The 20,146-nt window shown below is 42.2% G+C and overlaps 3 protein-coding genes across 3 annotated transcripts; 1 reads left to right on the forward strand and 2 right to left on the reverse strand.

The window, feature by feature from the left end:
* Positions 1-876: 876 nt before the first annotated feature.
* Positions 877-5,865, forward strand: LOC101767947. Its single transcript, XM_004959811.3, has 9 exons — positions 877-1,043; positions 1,148-1,252; positions 3,051-3,881; positions 3,998-4,140; positions 4,415-4,514; positions 4,605-4,780; positions 4,934-5,213; positions 5,335-5,495; positions 5,617-5,865. Exons 3-9 carry the CDS (start codon positions 3,847-3,849, stop codon positions 5,799-5,801), a joined length of 1,080 nt encoding a protein of 359 aa, XP_004959868.1. The 5' UTR covers positions 877-1,043; positions 1,148-1,252; positions 3,051-3,846; the 3' UTR covers positions 5,802-5,865.
* Positions 5,866-6,109: 244 nt separating this feature from the next.
* LOC101775477 (protein ENHANCED DISEASE RESISTANCE 2-like) lies at positions 6,110-10,162 on the reverse strand. The gene is made up of 18 exons (XM_022824663.1): positions 10,068-10,162; positions 9,933-9,988; positions 9,713-9,829; positions 9,586-9,626; positions 9,380-9,480; positions 9,202-9,297; positions 9,045-9,109; positions 8,896-8,967; positions 8,626-8,781; positions 8,274-8,482; positions 8,059-8,098; positions 7,798-7,943; positions 7,609-7,710; positions 7,370-7,414; positions 7,142-7,282; positions 6,950-7,045; positions 6,668-6,769; positions 6,110-6,433 (listed from the first exon to the last, which is right to left on the reverse strand). The coding sequence occupies exons 1-18, from the start codon at positions 10,121-10,123 to the stop codon at positions 6,260-6,262; spliced, it is 1,815 nt and encodes a 604-aa protein (XP_022680398.1). The 5' UTR covers positions 10,124-10,162; the 3' UTR covers positions 6,110-6,259.
* Positions 10,163-12,864: 2,702 nt separating this feature from the next.
* LOC101775894 (UDP-N-acetylglucosamine--dolichyl-phosphate N-acetylglucosaminephosphotransferase) lies at positions 12,865-18,784 on the reverse strand. Its single transcript, XM_004958533.2, has 11 exons — positions 18,182-18,784; positions 17,265-17,352; positions 17,079-17,170; positions 16,857-16,975; positions 15,538-15,653; positions 15,333-15,460; positions 15,152-15,238; positions 14,202-14,262; positions 14,056-14,096; positions 13,843-13,963; positions 12,865-13,252 (listed from the first exon to the last, which is right to left on the reverse strand). The coding sequence occupies exons 1-11, from the start codon at positions 18,541-18,543 to the stop codon at positions 13,193-13,195; spliced, it is 1,275 nt and encodes a 424-aa protein (XP_004958590.1). The 5' UTR covers positions 18,544-18,784; the 3' UTR covers positions 12,865-13,192.
* Positions 18,785-20,146: the final 1,362 nt, after the last annotated feature.

Raw genomic sequence — 20,146 nt, forward strand, 5'->3', positions numbered from 1 at the left:
TCTCACCAGTGGAACCCTGATCGTATCTCAGAGCCGTGAGCGCCCCTATAGATTAGTGTAAGTCGCCCGGGTGGTTCGACCCCCCACGCAGGGAGGATGTTTTGTTAAACGCTGTTGGGGGCTGAACAGATTATATCGCGAAAAAGTTCAACGAGACTTAGTTCTCATGCTTGGCGACAAAAAAAAAAGGCCACTTTTTTCTGGCCCTGCTGTTTATGTAAGAAAATGCATTGTTTTATTTTTCTTTCTCGATTATTGAATATGGTCTTCATTCGCACTTCAATCAGGTAACCCCCAAACCAAAACAAGTCGAACATGCAACCAAATGTGCAAAAAAGGGGGCGACAAACTTGGTTTTTTTTAGAAACCCGACTACAAATTATTTTTCCCCCCCCCCCCCCCCCCCCCCCCCCCCCGCCCCAAGCCTTTTCTTTCTAATTTTCAGATTCGGCCGGAAGAGGGAACGATCACGATAAACGGAAGCACCACGGCAGATGCATGGTGTTTCTCGACTAGCCGGTTAGAGTTAGGGGAGACTAGGGAAGTTACCTGTCCGACGTTGATGCGCCAGTCGACGGGCTGTCCCCGGCGGCCATGATCGTAAGCCCTCGCCGCCGTCAGAGAAGATGCGCTTTGTATACAATCGTACTTGTATGTTTGTATATTTTTTTGAGTATGTTTATACATATATAACGTCGAGACTAATCTAGTACAGCTCCGTGTTTGATCGGAAAAGGTATTCTGTACGGTCTGTACAGCTCCTGTGGGCCCACGAAGAAGCAAACTTCGACGGGCCGGCCTACTTGGTACAGTCAAGCAAACATGGGCCGTTCTGTTGATCAGGCAGGCTCGCCCACCGAACCTGCTCAACAAGCCCACTCCCTCCCCTCCCCTCCCCTTCTCCTTCCCCACTGCTTCATCGAGTTTGGGGCAGTTCGCGGATTTCCCTCGAGGAACAGGAGAAATTTTTGCTCTAGGGTTTGGATGCGAGGATGGGTCCGGAGGAGGCCGTGAAGGAGCAGAAGAAGAGGAGGGAGATGGAGGTAATCCTGTTTCTTCCTTTCGATTCCCCCTTTATCTCACCCCTCTTTCCCTCCGTCGTTCCATTTCAGTGTCCGCTGAGGTGATGGTGATGCTTTGGTTTCAGGATGCTCACGAAGTCGGGAGGTGCCCAAGCTGCGGCTATGGCGCGGCGGGACTGAAGATGGTGGTGTCGGCAAGACGCCGGCGAGGCGCAACGCAAGGAGATTGCGTAAGATATTGAAAAAGAGAACCCCCTTTCCCCTCTCTTTCTTTTAGTGAGAGAATTTCGTGAGTGCCGGGTACCTGGCACTGCCTTAGTTCTGCATCGGGATCACTAAACCCAAGAATGCCCAAACCATATGCAAAATTGCCGAAGTTTTGTTCTCTAAGGAAATTCTCAGTTCATGTTCAAGTATTTATTTGGCTGACATCCTCATGAAGCAAATAACTTTGAAGAGTTCAGACATGACAAACATAACGCTGACATACAAACAAATAGCGAGAAGATACCTGTGAGCGCAGATCTTGGGGATTCCTTCCAGTGCTATTCCCCATCCTTCTCTTTTGAACAAGTTGATTAATTTTATAGACTATTGTTTTGGATTTGTGTGTGTTGTTCAGCTTGCAGAAGTCTATGTGTTTTTATATCCATCAGACATCATTGATTGTGTATAACAAACTTTAAGCTTTTTCTGTATTGTGTTGGCTAGCTGTTTGTATTCATAAGCATACCTGAAATACCATATGCAATACAATTTTTTTAATTGACTGGTTGAAAAAGAATATCCTAATGAACCAAACAGATAATGGCTTTGTTATTCTCTTTTCACTAAGTAGGGTTTAACATCCATAATTTGGCTTAAATTAGTAGAGCATATCCATCATGGCCAGGTATACACAGTTCTTGTTTAGATGTGCTAGACTTGTTATTGAGAATATTTATGCTCTGCTGCATCAAAGATCTACTGATGTATTTTTTTTCTTTCCAATTGGCAATTGAAAATACATGTCCTTATAAACTGGCACACAAGAATTAGGGTGATTATAATAAGATGACGTTGTTTCCACTCAGCCTTTACTGTGTTGGGACTGATTGACGAGACTAGAATTGAAGCAAGATTATGATAAGAAGAAAATTTAAAAATGCCTCACAATCTTAAGACCCCATATATTTTGGAACAAATATGAAGATTCTAGAAGTACTCATATATTCGCAATCCAAGGTAGCACATTGTAAGGCCTGTTAGGTTTTATACATGTGGTATTCTTTAGGCTTGAATGATGAAATCCCTTATGCAATACAAATTTTGTTACTGTCCTGTTTAACAAGAAAATCCTAATTAACACAGATCGATAGTTGCTTTTCCTATTTCTTTTCACTAGGTGGCTGGTAGGGTTTAGAATCAGGGGCAGATATAGGAGGGGTGCTGAAGAGCCCTAGCCAAAGAGATCCCAGCATAACCCTGCAGCGCATGATGTTCCTAGTCTACATGTTCGTACATTTGCAAAGCAATGATCACATAAACAAGAGACCCAAAACCCCTCCATCTTCAGTCCTGGCTCTGCCCCTGTTTAGAATCCTAAATCTTTTTTTGCATTATATTTTTTTTCTGTTTCCTGAGAATTTGGACAATCCTTGCTTGACTTGTTCATTGGGTGATTTATGCTCTACTGCATCGAATAACTGCCTTTTGTAATGTATATACTCTCCGATTGCAAACACAAGTCCTTATGAACTGATGTGTAAGAATTAAGGTGATTAATACGTTGACCTTGTTTTCTCTCAGCTCTTATCGCAGGGACTGGGGAGAAGAGAGGCCACTTATTAAGGGCTAGCATTTAATCAAAATATGAAGAAGAACATAACAAAATGTCTCAAAATAGTAGGACTCTTTAAATTTTGAACTAAGATGAGGATTCTAGAAGTAGTCATATTTGCAATTTGAGGTAGCACGATAGAAGACCTATTAAGTTTACGTATGTATTCTTAAGACTTGAATGACGGAATTTGCAACTTGTGTATGCAGGTTCTTGTATTGATGCGTGCTTTAGCTGTCGTTGGGATGTTAATATGGTTAATTGATGGTATGGCAAAGATGTACATTAATCTTGGACCCGAGCGGCGATGGATCTTCTACTCGGTGGTGGTAGAGGGCATAGTTGTCATGGTTGGAGGCGGAATGTTTCTGTTTTGGAGTTCTGGTTGAGAAAATTAACATGTAGAAGTTGTAAGATTCCTAGGTTCCAAGTAGGCCCTTAGCTGTCGCAATGTATGTATTTTGCTAGTTGGACAGATGTAACGTTGATAATACGTTATTATATGTTTCAACTTTCGACTTATGGTGTTTACATGCGGAGAGAGTGTTGTCCTCCAGCTCCATAGGATTGTGTTCCTATAGGAATACAAATTAAACAAGCATTTTTCCTCATATTTAAATTGGTTGCATCGCCTTGCGAGCGCATGAAATTTTGACTCGCCTTTTTGCTGTGTTTCTTTGTGTTTGGAGGAATTGAATTTTTCTGTTTTCTGTCCGATCCCGGATCTACCTCTGCATTGCGCGGCCCACCCAATAAAGATAGCCTGCTGGACCCGGCCCAGGTAGCTCTAGCCCGGTAGTATAATCGAAGTGGGTACCGGAAACGGGGACCCAAACAGATCAGAAGCCGACAACTTTAGGGCTCACACATAGATCGAAGACGGGAGCCTCGCATCACCCAAACAGATCAGAAGCCGACAACTTTAGGGCTCAAACATAGATCGAAGACGGAAGCCTCGCATCGGTTTCGTTTGATCGAGAGGAAGAGGAGGAGGATCCATCATCCATGGGAGCTGCAGCTTCGAGCCATGATCGGCAGAGGTAGCTGCCGCTGCAAGACGGAGACTTGCATTGCATGTGATGTGCATGTAATTTCAACATTAGTAATGCAACTTCTTGGCTGATGCTATATTTTGCAACTTGTACATGTGATGCAGGGGGACGGATGCTGGTGCACGCTACAGATCATTTGAGGAGATGGTCAACGAAACCTTCATGGTGTCAGGAACTGCGGTGGGTAGCCATGGTGAAGTAGTTGGTATTCCGGTAGAAGCAAACCAGGGAGCTCAGGACGATGCAGGTACGCTTCTCCTCTCGGCCAAGGCTGGTTTCGATGGCTTTTCGATGCCATGCATGCATATGTTCAGTGATGAATAACTGCTCAAATTAAGATCCTCATTGCATGTGAATTTTTTTTTAAAAAAAAAAATCCTGCTAGTCCAATGTGAAAAGCTGTTCGGTCTGTTCCTGTTGCTACACAAGTGATTCAGAACAGAACATACTTATAGTTTGTGATTGTTGTGCTCTTGAGATGGAAATACTTATTATGTGTGCTCTTGGACATGCTTGGGAAGCCCGTGGTTCCTTTGACTACATCTGGAGAATCGAAGGCCTGCCATCAAGCCAGGAGGAGGGCAACTTTCGCTCTCAGTTTGAGGCAAAGGGCCTGGAATGGTATACATGGCCATTCAGTGTTTTGAGATCTCTAGCTAGACATTCGGTCTTGTTGGCTAAAAGTTTAAGCTAAACTTACTACATTTGCAGGGAAATATCGCTATTGCTGGCTTCCGATTCTCGTGATCAAAGAAGCGTCAGCGTAAGACTGTACCTAAGAGGTGATGCTCCTTGTGGTTGGGAAGATAATGCTGCAAAGCTCAGGCTCACATACGCAATCACTCTCTTCAATCAAAACAGCTGCCGTCAGGACTGGCAACGATCTGGTAAGTGCCTACCTATACTGCTACTGAGTTTGTGGCACAGGGCCACTTCTTCATTGCAAGTTCTAGCTGGTGACAAATTTTAAGGCAAACTGTTCTTCTGCCAATAACTGTCTCTGATTGCCATCACCTTTGCTAACTCCGATCCGGTGCTAGCAATAAACACTTTCGCCGACCACCGTGACGGCAAGTGGAGCATCAAGGAGTTCATCGCTTCCGACGCCTTCATGGACCCTTCCAACGGTTTCGTTGTCGATGGCAGCTGCACACTAGGGGTTACACTGCTGAGAGTTCATCTCCTGCGAGTGAAGAAAGAGTCGCTCCTGGTGCACCATAGGCCTGTGAACCATGAACATACATGGCTCGTCAGGAACTTCATTACCATGGAGCATCAGTGCATGCGTCGCGAAGAGTTTGAAGCTGCTGGATGCCGCTGGTATATATACCATCCTTTAAGAAACTTTCTCGGTGCAAAATGATTCATATAATCATATATATATATAAATATGTAAAATCCATAATGTTTCTTCATATTCCAAATATTCCGTGCTTTGCAGGTCCATCTACCTGCACAGAATTAGAGTTGAGCATTACTCTCACGATGACGTGGTTCTCTTTTTGAGCCTCGACTCGACGACAGCACAGAAGAAGTCGATCACTGCGAGCTACCAGTTCCAGGTCAGAGGTTTAGCCAGCGGCTATGAGTTTCGCAATGCATGTAAGGCTTTTGTTTTTCACGCTTCCTTTCGTTGCTAGTTGCTACCAATAAAAAGTTTAGCCACCATACCTGCTCCCTCTTGTTCTGATGAACTGAATCTTTTTGTTTTTGGTCGAGGCAGATACAAATGTGTTCGTGCCAGGACAATGCCATGGCGGCGAATTGAGCATCCCCTCTGACGGCTACGGCAAATATGGCTGGTCCTTTGAGGAAGATACGTGGAGGGTGAGAATGCGTCTGACTGTTATTGGGTATGTTGAAGCCAAGGGCAACGATGTGAGGGCTTTGCAACTAGAGGACCCTTGATCATTTCACTATTTACCCTATAAATTGTGGCGCTTGTTTTCTCTCTTTACCCCCTCCCCCCTCCCTCCCCCCCCCCCCCCCCCCCCCCCCCGGGGAGTTAATGCCTATTCCTTATGAAAAGTCTGCTGATTTGTTAATATAAGCAGTTAATCACACTCTCTCACACACACCCCATCATGTGTTGATTACTGACGGACATTGTTCACCAGATAGTACTATAAGTCTAAACCTCTGCTAGCATGCACATATGGAATCACCTCCACAAATCGAAGTGAAGAATAAGAATGAACTGTAATGGAAAAGGAAATAAAAGAGCATGTCTGAAGTTCTGAACTCAATTATAGGCGCTTGCAGAGATCAACCAAACTGCAAGTTGGTGCAGTGGTTGAGAACTAGCAGAGCTAGAAAGGAGAAAAATAACCAAACAATCCCATCGAGTTCTTCACAAAAAGGCCAAATCAGTTGGTTTTCTTCGATGAATCATCCTCTGAAGACGCAACGTCATTGCTACTGTTATCTTTGTTGATGTCACTGTTGTTTTCAAGGTCAGGAACTACAGCTGTAGAGGGTTCCACATGGGCCAGTCGAGCTGCGCCTATGACTTGCTCCGGGAGCTCCTCATATGTGTTTGCCTGAAGGTGCACAAGTATGAGCAGATAAGCAGCCAAAAGTGAGATCCACACATACATCGACAGGACAAGCCTCCCGGTTCTCTCGTAGGGATGGGGATTTTTTTTTGTCCCAACAGGAATCTACTAATGGCCTATCCTTAGCAAGATTGAGTTGCCTTTGCAGTCTTTAGAGAAAATAAAATCGTCAAGGTCATGTAGGAAAAAGGTCCGTCAAGGTAGAAAAGGTTCACTAACCTGTATTAGAAAAGCCATATCAACTACTAATGTTGTGACAACACCAAACACCAAGCCCAAAACTCCATTTGCGACTGCAGAAGAACCAATGTCGACGTCCACCTGTCAAAAACAACATGCATGCTGAGATGCATTGCCTTTTTCTTGGATGACCCAAACGTTTCATCGTTACACTGCACCCAGCCCTTTTGGATTTGCCCAGACACATCTCACGAGCAAAACAAAGATGAAAATATAAGCAATGTATCAGACATATTTCGAGTATAACGTTACTGAACTCACCTCCAAATACCCAGGACCTCGTACGTAGCTGCAATCGACAGCTTTTCCCAGCAAACAAGGTGTGCTGCCAACACTCTGCCGCACTATCCAAGAGCCCTGAAGATTTTTCAATTTCCCTTTTTAAGTTACAATGAAGTCGAAGAATATGAAAACTTTTGCTGCACACAACATCGCTGCTGGTTGAGAAAAGACCTTAGGAACAGATGGTATGAGCTTCAGTCTGCTATTCCGGAAGTCATCATCGCCATCAAAGAAACGCTGCAATAATGATCCCTTTTTCAAGGAACTCGTGACGAAATACATGACCAGGCTGTAATGAGTTGATCCAGGAATCTACAAGAGGATAAATTCACCGACAAATTTCAAACATACAGATAGATTAAAGACTGAAAAAAGTTCTTATGGAATACAGATATTTACCTGTAAGTTGACTACAAATGTATGCATCCCTTTGTCAGCAGCAACCTATAAAAGAAGTACAAGAAAGAGCTATGTAAAAAGAGAAAGTTTTTCTGTGCTGGTCCTCGGATAATAGCTAATTGATGATTTTATATTATAGTTGGATCGTGATTATTAGTGAAATAGTATAAAGTTGAAGTTACAAAATAACAGCAGCAATACAAGAATAGGATAAGCAATTAGGCCAGTTCTTTGGTTACCTGAGCAACGCAATTTTTTTGCCTTCCAACATTATCCATACGCTTGGTATCCTTAAACCAATCTATGGCTGCAAGCTCCATGAGATAACTTGCAGCAGGTATCTGTAACTTGGATATTAGCATGTTAAGATTCTTTATATTTTCTGACATGCTACAAAAGCAAGAAAATACAAACAGGAAGATTTAGACCTTTGATTTGTCATGTGGAAAGTTCTTGCTACGAACTTTGAAAAGCTTGCTGTCAGGTACTGTCCAACAGTTGCGGCTTTTCTCATCCGGATCATGATGAAGAATCCCAGAAAAGCAAGATAAATCAATTTTTTCTGGAGGCTCATCTGTCATATTGACAAAGCTACTGTTATTACAGAAAGAAAAAAAAAACACCTTCCCTGGAACTTGACAACAACAGGAATGAGAATGCAGGAATATTGGATAAAATAGGAAACAAACCTGTGTGTTTAGCTTCATTGTCAGATTTGTTAGGGCCTTCCTGTACATTGGTTTTGATCGAGGATTAGTATGAAGTGAGGAAACATGCAAAACCTTTAGTAAGTGAAGCATTCATGATTTTTTTTCATAGTTTGGTCTAGGTCTTCTTAATGAAATGAGATGCGGTTCTCCTGCGTGCTCGAGAAAAAAATAGTTTGGTCTAGGACATTTAGCACCTCTATATCAGCTTCAGGAACCTGATAATCCTCGTCGTCATCCGATTCTTCATCAATTGTTCCCATGTTTCTATTTTCTGCATGGTCTTGATCTGCTGGTTTAGTCTTGGGGTCAACTTCATTAGGCTTCTCATCATCCATGCTCTCCATTGCAGGAATCCTTGGAGTTATATGGATATCATCTGTTTGGGAAAAATATTCACGCAGCCCTGGGAGTAAGTGTAAATTAGAGCCATAAGGACCAGAATGAATCAGTGGGACAATAGGACTGAGTGGTTAATTTAACGTTCCTTCGTATGAAATATGAAATTGTTAATGGTTATGGCACAAGAAAAAAAAAGTGTTTCAGTACCAGAAACACAGTTCAGTATTTGCAGCAAAGAATGATACTGAAAGGAAGTAGAGTAATTCAGGAACCATCCCTTCAGGTCAATCTGCATGAGGTGCTGAACCTGAGTACGGGGTCTTCCATTGCGACTTTTGAGAGGACAAATCTTGAACCCTCCACCTGAACTAGTAGAAATTTCAGAGAAAGAAAAGAAATTGAAGTTGACGTTTTGGTTTATCTGGAATGTCTAGTAAAGGTAGATGCAGGACTTAATATGGGCCCAAGGAAAATTACTTTCAATAAAAGCCCTCACATATCCTCGCTGCCGGCTACAGTTTGGATGTTCTGTAGATCGAAATAGCACAACTGCATGTGTAAACACTCATTGTCAGAAATTGAAAAGAGTAAAGGAGGCTTGGAAAAACTATAACTCAACAATTTACCATAGCTTCCATCATCGTTACGCCGCCAATACCTAACATAACACAGATCCCGAGGCCAGATGAGCCTGCATGTTCATGCAGATGGAAATTTCGTTGAGAATAATCAGAGGCAAAAGCTAACCACAAGAACTTGTCCATCCGTGAGAATTGTAGTCACCTTGGACACCAATGCAGCTGCAACCTATGATATAGTACTGCGGTGTGACCATCAACCTCTTCAACTAAACTACCCTGGCGAAAGCTACAGTCCCACCTAAATAAAGAAGAAATATCAGTGAGGTGAATATTAAATATCTGCATTAGGAAAGCACCAAGTCAAAGGACCATCTGTTTACTCGTATCTTGTTGCATCCATGCTCATCATCAGCCCAAAAATGGCTTCACATGTGGCTTCCACTACACCAACAGCCCTCATAGCTCGGCTACAGCTCCTTGCCTACATGTCATCATGAGGTAATAAGTTGCCATCAACTTCAGATTTTTCAGATTCTATCCAGGTTTTTTTTAAATACAAATATAAAAATTTACTGCTGGAACGTACAAGGTATTCGACTTCCAGAAGTTCTTCAAAAATGCGCAACCCTGCCAATGATGAACCAGTAAGCAACCCCAAGTTCAAACATCCTCCAGGGAAGGATTAACACTTAAGGAGAGAAACACAGACTTGCCATTTTGGCATCGAAGTAGTCGCCAATTCTTCTTAGAATAAAGTTGAGTGGGGTCATTCTGATTGGACAGACCAAAATCAGCATCTTTGGTCCAATCATGTATTGAATCGGGGGGACCTAGCACCAGAAATGACACGGTGAAAATTTGTAACATGCAATGAATATAAATGCTGCAAATTAGTATTCAACTTCACAGAGATTAGTTAACATGACTTCTTACCATTCCCTATAGTTTTCCTGCGAGTTAGAGTTGGCTGTTCCTCTTCTTCTTCAGCTCTACATTAATAATGAGTTTCTAGATGATTCAGTAAAATGCCTCACACAAGATACTCTTAAGAGATGGAATACCACTTACCCACTGTCACGATCTGACAATGAAAACTGCCCTCCAAGTTCCATATCAAAGTCCATTGTAGCGAATGCCTTATGGTTTTTAGCTGCAGGGTCCGGTTTCTGCAAAAATGCAGTGAAAGTATGTATTAAAACATGTAAAATTTGTTCTTGATTTGAGTTGTTTTCTACGATGCAAATGAATTAAGATAGAGTGCTGGCTCGTGTCCCATTAATCATCCATTCAGTTTAATAACGATGAAAGTTTTATGAAGACAGTGGTCAAGTGCCTCTGGTGCAATAAACTATGGGATCTAAGAAGCTCATATCACATTCCAGCACTGTTATTTACTGTAAAAAATTACTGAAATTACTGCCTACTGTTTAATTTAAAAAATAATACAGTATCATCAACTCCTTAACTTCTTAACCGATCTAAAGAATATATCAAAATGGGCTATTGAAATCCAATCTTTTCTCCAGACATGTTTCATGTTTGTAGCAATCGTGTCATCTCTGTCAAAACAGGGTTGCAACAGAGACTTACTGCACCTGATCAATGAGGAGCTCTATTTTCTTTTTCCAGACCAGTGCATCTTCAATATCGTGAGCGCCCATCTGTGAATTGAATTCGCTAGATAAATAAGGGATGAGTGCGGTTCTATTTAAGGATTGAAGCATTAAAACTAACCGTGATTTGATGCTCCTTTTCTTTCTGGTTATAAACACATAGAACATAAATCATCTGAAAAGAAGAAAACATTCCAAAGGAGGGATGAGAATAACAACATGCAGTTGCCGAGTAGAAAATCACGTGCCCAGGCAACAGTTAGTCAGATGCATTATGCGGATAAGCCAAAAGCCTGTACCCTATTATAGACCCTGAAAGGAACATTTTGAAATTGCTCGCAGCATGTATAAATCTGGACCGTTTCATATAATCAATTTTGAATTGCTTAGATGGGAATGGGTCCATTTGCACAAAATAGTATGTCATACATGAAAAGGGTCTCGGACATTATGTAAATGGCGTGTTTCAGGAAAGGGAACAAGCCTGCATCTATTAAGTTTCTTGTAGCAGGATGCAGTATCTTCTGCACCGTACGTGCCCAAGAACATCAATGACCAAATGACATTCAGAATTTAAGCTGGGAAACGAGTTAAAATTGGAGAGCAAACTCACTTGCCCATGATGAGTTTTGAGCCCTCTATCCTCCACCCTGCAGTTCCCATCTATCAGCAGGGACTTGAGGGGCACCTGGATGTACATCCACAAATTCCACCAAATTACTAAACATTACAATGGGGTGCTTTTGTGCTAATGCGAGTAGGTAGCAGGAAGCATGGATATGTTGGGAAATCAAGGCATGATTAATTGCTCTGTATAGTATCAGAAACAGAAACAGCAAGAATGCAGGTAACAAAAAGGTGAAATCTAAAACACGAACTTAATATTTAATTAATCGGCAATTTTGGAACATAATTAACTGGTACATTTTCAAAAACGTAGTTATCATGCTTAACGGATCACCATTTTGTTTTGGAGAATGCGCTACCGGATTGCCATGGACCACATTGCACCCAAAGAACAAACCCTAGCAACTATGAAAATGGAAATCAAGTAGGAAACACGCACCATGTTATCCTTGGGCTTCTTCTTGTAGTAGGCGAGCAGCCTGCTCTCGAGCACGAAGTAGCGCGTGTGGAAGAAGGACCTGCCGATCTTCCGGCGGCCGTAGCGCACCATCCATCCCTCGTGGTGCACCGCCGCGGCCTCCCTGACGGCGGCGACCGCCTTGGACACCTCGCCGCTCTTGGCGGTGGCCGTTGCCGCGGCCGCGACGTCCTTCCAGGAGACGCCACCCGACTTGGGGTTGTTGGGGAGCTCCCCGCTCTTGGCCGCCTTAGCCGCGGCGGCCTCCCGCCTCGACGCCGACGAGCTCAGCATGGTGGTTGGGGCACCAAGCGTCTGGGGCCGATCGCGCGGCGATCGGGGAGGAGAGGGAGGCAAAAGGGAGGGAGCGGCTGGAAGGGTGGCTGGGCGGGAGAAGCGCGGTGGCTGTATTTGACATTGATTAAGCTTCTAAAGATAGTACTATAGCTACGTGTGAATACAAGACATATTGTTTGTCCTAAATCAAACAGTTCATATTTAAGATGTTAACACTACTGGTGAACCGGAACTGACGTTTGTTTGGATACTAAATGTACTAAAGGCCTCCGAGGACTGGTACTAATTTCACGCGTTAGTATTGGACGAAAAGCCGTCTAGTACTAACGTCAACATCAAAGACGAATGCTCATATTTCTAGTAGTGTAAATGAGCATAATAGGTTTATTATAATATCGATATTTTCATAATTTAATTATTTGATGCGTTAGGTGTTAATATTTTTTGCTATAAATTTGATCTCGCAGTACTCAAACTGGTGGTGGGCAGTGGCGCGGCAAGAAGCTGTAGTGTAGATGGGTGGAGGCAGGGGAGTGAGGTGAGAAGAAAGGGAATGGTTACAATAGGATTACACGTCGAACATGACAGTTGACCTTCATGCAAATCCAGGTTGATCTGAATGTAAAATATATGAAAAACAGTAGGGTCAACCCAAGCCCTTTTGTTTCACGCTGAATGTAAAGTGCATGTAATAGGGGATGGTGAACTCTAATCATGTTGTTTGGTCTGCAATAGTAGGGTAAAGTCATACATTACGGTTCCATTCAACACTGAAGCCATACAAAAGAAACAGGGTTCGAGGGTGGGTCAGATGATGGTGGTCAGATTACCTTAAGCCATATACACTGTCAAGTAGAAAATGGACTCTTGGTACACAAATATAATTAACTTTATCATACTGTAATTCTTCCGAATGGCGTGCAGACTAGAGAGTAAAGGTGCACAGAACAGCAAACTTCATTGAAGCCAGAGCCATTGTACAATAGTAGTTAGAAAAAGTTAGCTGTAGTTAGCACAAGTATAGGAAACAAATCCAAAGGCTAGTGATAAAAAGGCAATTGCGTTAATGGCAAAATGCTATTCCACCGGGATTCGAAAATTTGGGCAGTTAGTCTACAAATATGTAGACGAAACCAGCAGTCATCAGATGACACTAATTTTTCCGACGAGTAGAGTGATAGGATGTCTTCTGCAGGTCATCATTTATACCATCCGGTAAGCACGTATCTTAGCCAGAAGCAGAATACGCAACATAGAGCCTGTCAGACATGAGGACAAGGGGTTATGATCCCAAAATGAAACTGCATGAGAAATGTTCACGTGGCCATACATCATAATGCAGACATATGCAATTGGGATTTATAGGGGTTGCTTCAATAGACAGGCTGGTAAAAAGCACAAGTTTAGTTGAAATTATTTTGTGTTGATGCTTCCTAGTACTAACATAAGAAAGCTAATTCCATGATGCAATCATGCAACAACAGAAAAAAGAAAACAGAGACATATTACATGCTCAATTTTCGTTTAAGACAACCCTGCTGATTTACATTGACTTGCACTCTGACAAGCTTCATTCGGTTTCTGACTTGACCAATGAATCTTGTGCCTAGTTCAACATAAGCATCTACACTTAATTTTGTTCGTTCTTAAATTCTCTAGCTGTAAGAAAAGTATCTCCTCTTCTCAATTCAGAATAAGAACTTTGCAAATGTAAATGATGATGACTTCTTTGCAGCATAACCAAATAATCAACACAGTGGCAACTAGTTCATTAGATATTTGGAAGTCAGGAAACAAAATTGCAACAAAGCGAGATAGTAGTCTGCAGCAGAAGGGCATTTCAGTCTACCTGAAAAATAAGGAGCCTTATGCAGAGGGCCTTCTCTGAGCACTTTCCAAATAATCTAAGGAATATGTTGACCAGATTTCCATCTTTGGTACCAGTCAACAGACCTGTTTGAGGATCAAACCTATGGATGGAAGCATATTTTAGAAGCTTAATAAGAATTCATGCCGTTATAAGTTATCTTCATGATTCCAGGTCAAAGCAATACAAAAGTACCTCGGCAACCTATGTCTTGGGCAAGGAACGAAGTGAAAGAGCTGCAGGAAATAAAGCAATAAATCCAAAGTGTAAGCATATCAAGCACCTACTCAACTATCAATGGAGTCATAACAAAGGAATAGATGAAAAGCATTTATCCTGACCTGTGGGACTGAACACAAGAAATTAAGAACTTGAGGTAAAAAGAAGAGCAATAACGTCTCGCTGCAAACTCAAAACAGTCATTGATCAGCTGCAGTTGTTACTTATAATAGCAGGTAAAGTAAACTGTATGTCCGTATGTGAATCTACTGTATGCTAATGCTACAGATGTCAAGTGTACATGCTTAAGAAGTGTTGATGGGGCAAGTTTCTAATGCTACAGATGTCAAGTGTACGTGCTTAAGAAATGTTGATGGGGCAAGTTTGGGTCCACAGTCAAGATGGCTTTTCAACCCCATATCCAACCTACGGAGGTTGGTGATAGAAAATGTTTAGAAACTGGATGTCATATTTGACAAGAGTACTTCCAGGTCTCATCCACTACAAGCAACTTCAGACTCCATTGTAACTCCTCCCAGGAAATTAGAATTCCAGGAAAAAAATGACTGGTTTCAGAAAAGGATAGTTTCCTTACTTTCTGACGAAGAAAACTGCAAAATGTGTCAATGATATGTGGGACCCACACGTGTCACTAACAGTAGCAAAAAAAGGTATTGTGAAAAATTGCAATAGCAGGAAAGAAATTATTCTCAGTGTGTGGTATTGTTTTCTGCACTGCAGAGGGGGTTCTTTGCATATGTGTACACACATCTTTAGTATATTCACCCCTGGGGATCTATGAAATACAGAGTGGCTACTGTTAACACTATGCGCTTCACAAATTTAGATGCAGCACCATATTAGTGAAAAGCCTGGAAATAAACAAAGATAGGGGATATGCTTATATGCGCATGCACCCAGAACAAGAGAGAAGTTGACAACAGACCGTAGGGTGCTAATTGCATCACTCCACATCACAACCGATCAGATGTGGAATAGGCTGTCTAAGTATTCCTGACTGATAATTATAAAGTAGTGAAATTTGTGGGGGAGACAATTAAGGAATGTTTACCTGAAGTGTCCCAAGATTCCTACCACAGCCAAAGCCATTCCAGCGAAATAGGTGTAGGTATCACCAACAAAAACAATTGAAGGATACCTGATGCATGCATGTACAGATGATTTTTTTTTCAAAAGGAGGCAAAAAAAATCTCTGATTTAAAAAGATCTAATGTGCTTCTCAAGGTCCTTACCAGTTAAAAGCTAGCAAAGCTAATGAAGTGGTTAGGAAAGGCAAGACAAGATAAATAGAGAATTCATGAGCTTGCTGAGTTTCAATGTCCGTTGAAGATCCTATGCGCATTACGTTATGTATCAAAACCTGGAAAATGCCACACGCCATCAGGAGATGAGTGGTATTTAAGATTTGTCTACTTCACGTATGGAATATATTTATACCGCAGCAGATATAACAACTGTCTGCCCAACTTCGAGTCCATTTATGCCAGCATGTATATTTATTGAGTTTGTACAAAAGACTGCTAGCAAGAGCATGAATAGCTTGTAAAATACACCTGCATGCCAAAGCAAATGAAAGGTCAGTGTATAGAATAGCTTTTGATTATAGAATCAGAATTCAGAAATAGGATTCACCTACAGAGCTGAATTTGGAATAGGCTTCATAAGCAAAAGCAAGTAAGTAATCATGCAATTAAGGAGCCTTTATAAGTAGTTCACGAAAATGTGCACTGAAGGCAGATTACTATCTAGTATTCCTACCAATCAACATCCGCACACCAAGCATAAAGGCATAAAGCACTGTTTCCAATAGTGAAGCAAAAACCTTAAGCTATTACAGATTTTTTTTTCACTCTCAATCAGGCAAGAGAGCTGCCTGTCATTATATTAAGAGGGAAAAGAGATGATACACCACACTATCACAGTCCAAACAAAAACAAGATCCAGAACAGAAAAAGAGAAGAAGCGGAAGAGAACAGCTAAGACCTAAAGTTCCAGGGGATTAAAAGGCCAGATGCTTGCCACTAAGCAAGAACATGGAGAACCATAGATGCTGTTACAGAATTATCATGCTTGGTCACAAAATACTCCCTCCGTCCCAAATTGTAGGTCGTTTTGGCTTTTCTAGGTGCATAGTTTTTGCTATGCATATAGATATAGGGTAGGTCTAGATGCAAAATAATATCTATGAACCTAGAAAAGCCAAAACGACCTACGCTTTGCAGCAGAGGGAGTATCAAATTCTATAAAAAAATTGAACAGACAGGTTGTGAGCCTCTTATAAATATAAGTGATAGACTTGCACGAGATGATAAGCATATGAATCTGTGTTCCTCATGATATAAGTCAACTAACTTCTCCGGATTTCACAAATATCCAAAATAATGTAAACATTATTCCACAAAAAAACCTTTTTTATAAAATATTGCTCCATATGAAGTTTAGTTAGTGTCATTGACCTAGTAGTGGCACAATTGGACCAAGATCCAAAGTGGAGCGCTTATTTTGGACTATGAAAAAGCTAAAGTGCAAAGACTTGCCGGGGATCTGCATAGGCAATGACAAATACGTTCTATCTTATCAGTTATGATCAAGAGAAAATGACTAACAACTGCACAATAGAATTCATAGTGAGATCTGCTATGCCTGTAGATTTCCCTAATTATCTCCTGGTTGTATAACAGAAAAAAGAACATAAATGCCACAACCACCAGATAGTAAATATATAGTTTCAACCCGTTGTAAGCTTATGCACATACCTAGCTCCAAAACTGTTAGTCCAACATAAGGAGTTAAAGGCTTTGGAATGATGATGGAAGTACCACCAGCATATGCCATCAACAAAGGAAGTGCTGCAATCGTGGGCAGAGCCAGTTTCCTGTTTCAATGTAGACCATTCCAAAATCATTTTGTCCGCAATGCAACAGTGGCAGCACATCACTATTCAAGTGAACAGAAAGACAGTTAGGCAATCAACATACACTCTCCATGGAATATCAAGGACATCATCAACAAATCCAAGTAGAATCATAAAACAGACTGATGCCAATGCTGCATTATATTCAACAAGCCACTGCAAAAAGAAACAACAAAAGTAACTGTGAGACATGTTTCAGGGCATATAAGACAGTTTGCAAATGTCTAAAATATAACTGGTCGCAGCATACAATGGAGTCTTCTGTGAAGTGGAACTGCTGAAATATAATTGCAGTGACCAAGTAGACAATCCCAACAACAAGACCTAGTGCCTCAGGCCTGCAAAACAAATATAACATTTGATTATAGCTGTAGATCCTGCAAAGGCTTTTGTGTGAATGGTGCATACAGTGATATTATTCAACTTAACATATCGTGGCTTCAGCTGTTCAATATGAATTTCTACACAGTTGTCTAAAATTCTAAGGATATAACTTTGAGACCTGGTTAAAAGTGTCTACTACTAAGTCACATTATCGAGACATCGTGCTTCTCCAAAAGGCACCTTTTTATCTGTCTTTCTAAAGAAATGTAATCCAGCAAACCAAACATTTGCCAAGACAGACCAAGAATTTGGTTTGCAAAAACATAAGGGGATGAGGTGGTGCATCAACTCTATAGATGTAGGCATGTGAACTAAAGGGAAGATTTTTAGCAACCCTTGTCCATGCAATTGGGTTTATTAAGAGTTTATATAACGTAAAAAGAAAAAAGAAAAAGATTAAGGGCTTTTTAGTTCATCAGTGAAACTAGACATCCCAAATTTAAATTCCTCAAAAGAAGAATTCCATATGATAATATAAAATCAAACTACAGTCGTAAACTGTAGCCCTTCAAGTAAGTTGGATTCCATAATAACTACCAAGAAGCAGCCTCTCTCTTTCTAAGACAATTTCCAAGTTATGCACAAGAACCGAACAAAACCAGCTAGCTTAGCCTGTGCAGCCTATTGGCTTCAATCGAGCAAAATCCAAGTCTATTAACAGTACGGTTGCATCGATAAACCAACAAAACATATGTCCTCAAGCCAAACACTTGAATCGATTTAAATCTACTCCTGGAGCAATGGCATTTGCAAGAGGACATGTTGATGTACTTGCGCACTCACACTTTGATTTCGCCCGTGGGCAATCCCTTCTTGTTGATGTCGTAGCCGAACATCCGGCGGCGTAGGTGGTAGCGGGCCGCGACGGGGATGAGCTTGAGCACGACGAAGAAGCCACCGAGGCTCATGGCGCCGCACTTGAGGATGGATCCCCGCAGATCAGCGTCCAGGGGGTAGTGCACGAACGCGAGGTACGAGAAGGGCGCGAGGAAGATCGCCGCCGCCGCAGCGGCCACGCTCAGGTTCGGCGGCCGGAGAACCGGGTCCTTCGCTGGCTCGCCTGACGCCGCTACCGCATCTGCCGGTTGCGGCCGCGTAGGCGGGTCCCCGGCAGCGGCCCCCCCGGGCCTGCGGCGGGCGGCCATTGGAGGGGGCGGTGCGGGGGTTCGGTGAATTGGGTCTCGAGGTAGCTGCTCGAGGCCTCGCGGCGTATGCGGCGGTGGCGGGCTGGTGTCTGGAGGTCGCCGGCGGCGGGCAACGAGGAGAAGGGTTCTATTAGAGCGGCCGCGGGGTGACGTGGAGCTCCCTCATTGGCTGCAGTCACGTGTTTTCGCCGTCGGGCAATGGAGTGCTTGGACTGGGATATTGCGTGGAATTGAAGTCCGCTGCTGCTGGGCTAGCTTTGACGAGGCCAACCTCAGATACAACCGTATTAATAATTTTTGATTCATACGTGAAATAATTCTTTATTATTATTGTATTTGATACATTTGATAAATTCATATTGCACCATGATGTGTGTTTGTTGTCAAATTTAGAAATACATACGTGGATTAAAAATAGTATTAAACACACATGGAAGATATGGATGACCAAAGAAGTAAATCTATTCCCAACGTCCTCCACCAGGCCACCACGTCACTTTTGGCCCAAGGAAAGAAAGAGATCCAATCCAACATGTTTTGGCGCTCGATTCGGACTGCAGCTCTATCCTAACTTGCAACGGCCGTCACGAGCTCATCTGGACTCCGTTTTGGGTGTTCAAGTACTCCTTGGAATCCTTATGAAGTCTATTTTAGGGGCTGTTTGGATACGAGGTGCTAAACTTTAACAGTGTCACATCGGATGTTTGGATGCTAATTAGGAGGACTAAACATGAGCTAATTATAAAACTAATTGCAGAACCTTGTGCTAATTCGCGAGACGAATCTATTAAGCCTAATTAATCCATCATTAGCAAATGGTTACTGTAGCACCACATTGTCAAATCATGGACTAATTAGGCTTAATAGATTCGTCTCGCGAATTATACTCCATCTGTGCAATTAGTTTTGTAATTAGCTTATGTTTAGTACTCCTAATTAGCATCCAAACATCCGATGTGACAGGTGTTAAACTTTAACAGGTGTTTCCCAAACACCCCCTTAATATAGATCTAGAATCATATCCATATCTATTCTGAGGTGGCCGCAATCACCAAAATACTACCAAGAGGTTTTTCGTCCAGAGGTGCTGCGTCGCCTTATTTTGGCTCAATGGGCCGTGTATAATGTTGGGTCCATGAGGGACATATCCTAGGGTTGGAGCACGACCCCAACACCCCCTTGGTCGTTCTCATAGGTATTAATAAAAATTAGAGCCGTCACAAATAGATTGGGTTTTGTTTTGTTGAAAGTTTAGCCTTTGCTACTTCATTGTAGACGCGTGTGTCGACTAGACTATCCATTCTACTCAATTCAAAACCCCAACTTTGTGAGTTCAGATTGGTTCTCATCTCCCTATTTGCAATTGAGTTGCTTGTTATACTTGTTCTTCGATTGCTTGCAGGACGAGTGCCCTAGTAGCCGGGTAACGCGCTCCACAAGATCACGGCAGCTATTGGAGGTGGTGTATCGGTTGCTAAGGCGTAGCTTGGAAGGCTGTAGTCGGGCCGTTAACGTCGTCTCCATCGACCAATCGAATTATCCACGCCTCTCTTATCGAAAGATCGGGAATCAACCCTAACACCCTAGCGGGTTCATATCAAGC

This window comes from Setaria italica, chromosome II, assembly GCF_000263155.2.
Source record: "Setaria italica strain Yugu1 chromosome II, Setaria_italica_v2.0, whole genome shotgun sequence".
Taxonomy (NCBI): domain Eukaryota; kingdom Viridiplantae; phylum Streptophyta; class Magnoliopsida; order Poales; family Poaceae; genus Setaria; species Setaria italica.

Bases quoted from the DNA above. Each gene is read 5' to 3' on its own strand.
- LOC101767947 (XM_004959811.3), top strand. From the start codon at position 3,847: ATGGGAGCTGCAGCTTCGAGCCATGATCGGCAGAG. The intron at 3,882-3,997 runs GTAGCTGCCGCT...CATGTGATGCAG, and splicing joins TCGAGCCATGATCGGCAGAG to GGGGACGGATGCTGGTGCAC. The intron at 5,214-5,334 runs GTATATATACCA...CGTGCTTTGCAG, and splicing joins GAAGCTGCTGGATGCCGCTG to GTCCATCTACCTGCACAGAA.
- LOC101775477 (XM_022824663.1), bottom strand. From the start codon at position 10,123: ATGGACTTTGATATGGAACTTGGAGGGCAGTTTTCATTGTCAGATCGT. The intron at 7,944-8,058 runs GTTTGTTTCCTA...TCAATATGACAG, and splicing joins CAATGAAGCTAAACACACAG to ATGAGCCTCCAGAAAAAATT. The intron at 7,046-7,141 runs GTCTTTTCTCAA...AAAAATCTTCAG, and splicing joins TCATACCATCTGTTCCTAAG to GGCTCTTGGATAGTGCGGCA.
- LOC101775894 (XM_004958533.2), bottom strand. From the start codon at position 18,543: ATGGCCGCCCGCCGCAGGCCCGGGGGGGCCGCTGCCGGGGACCCGCCT. The intron at 15,461-15,537 runs GTATAAATATAT...GGCATTTTCCAG, and splicing joins CAGTTGTTATATCTGCTGCG to GTTTTGATACATAACGTAAT. The intron at 15,239-15,332 runs GTAAGGACCTTG...TGCATGCATCAG, and splicing joins GCTTTGCTAGCTTTTAACTG to GTATCCTTCAATTGTTTTTG.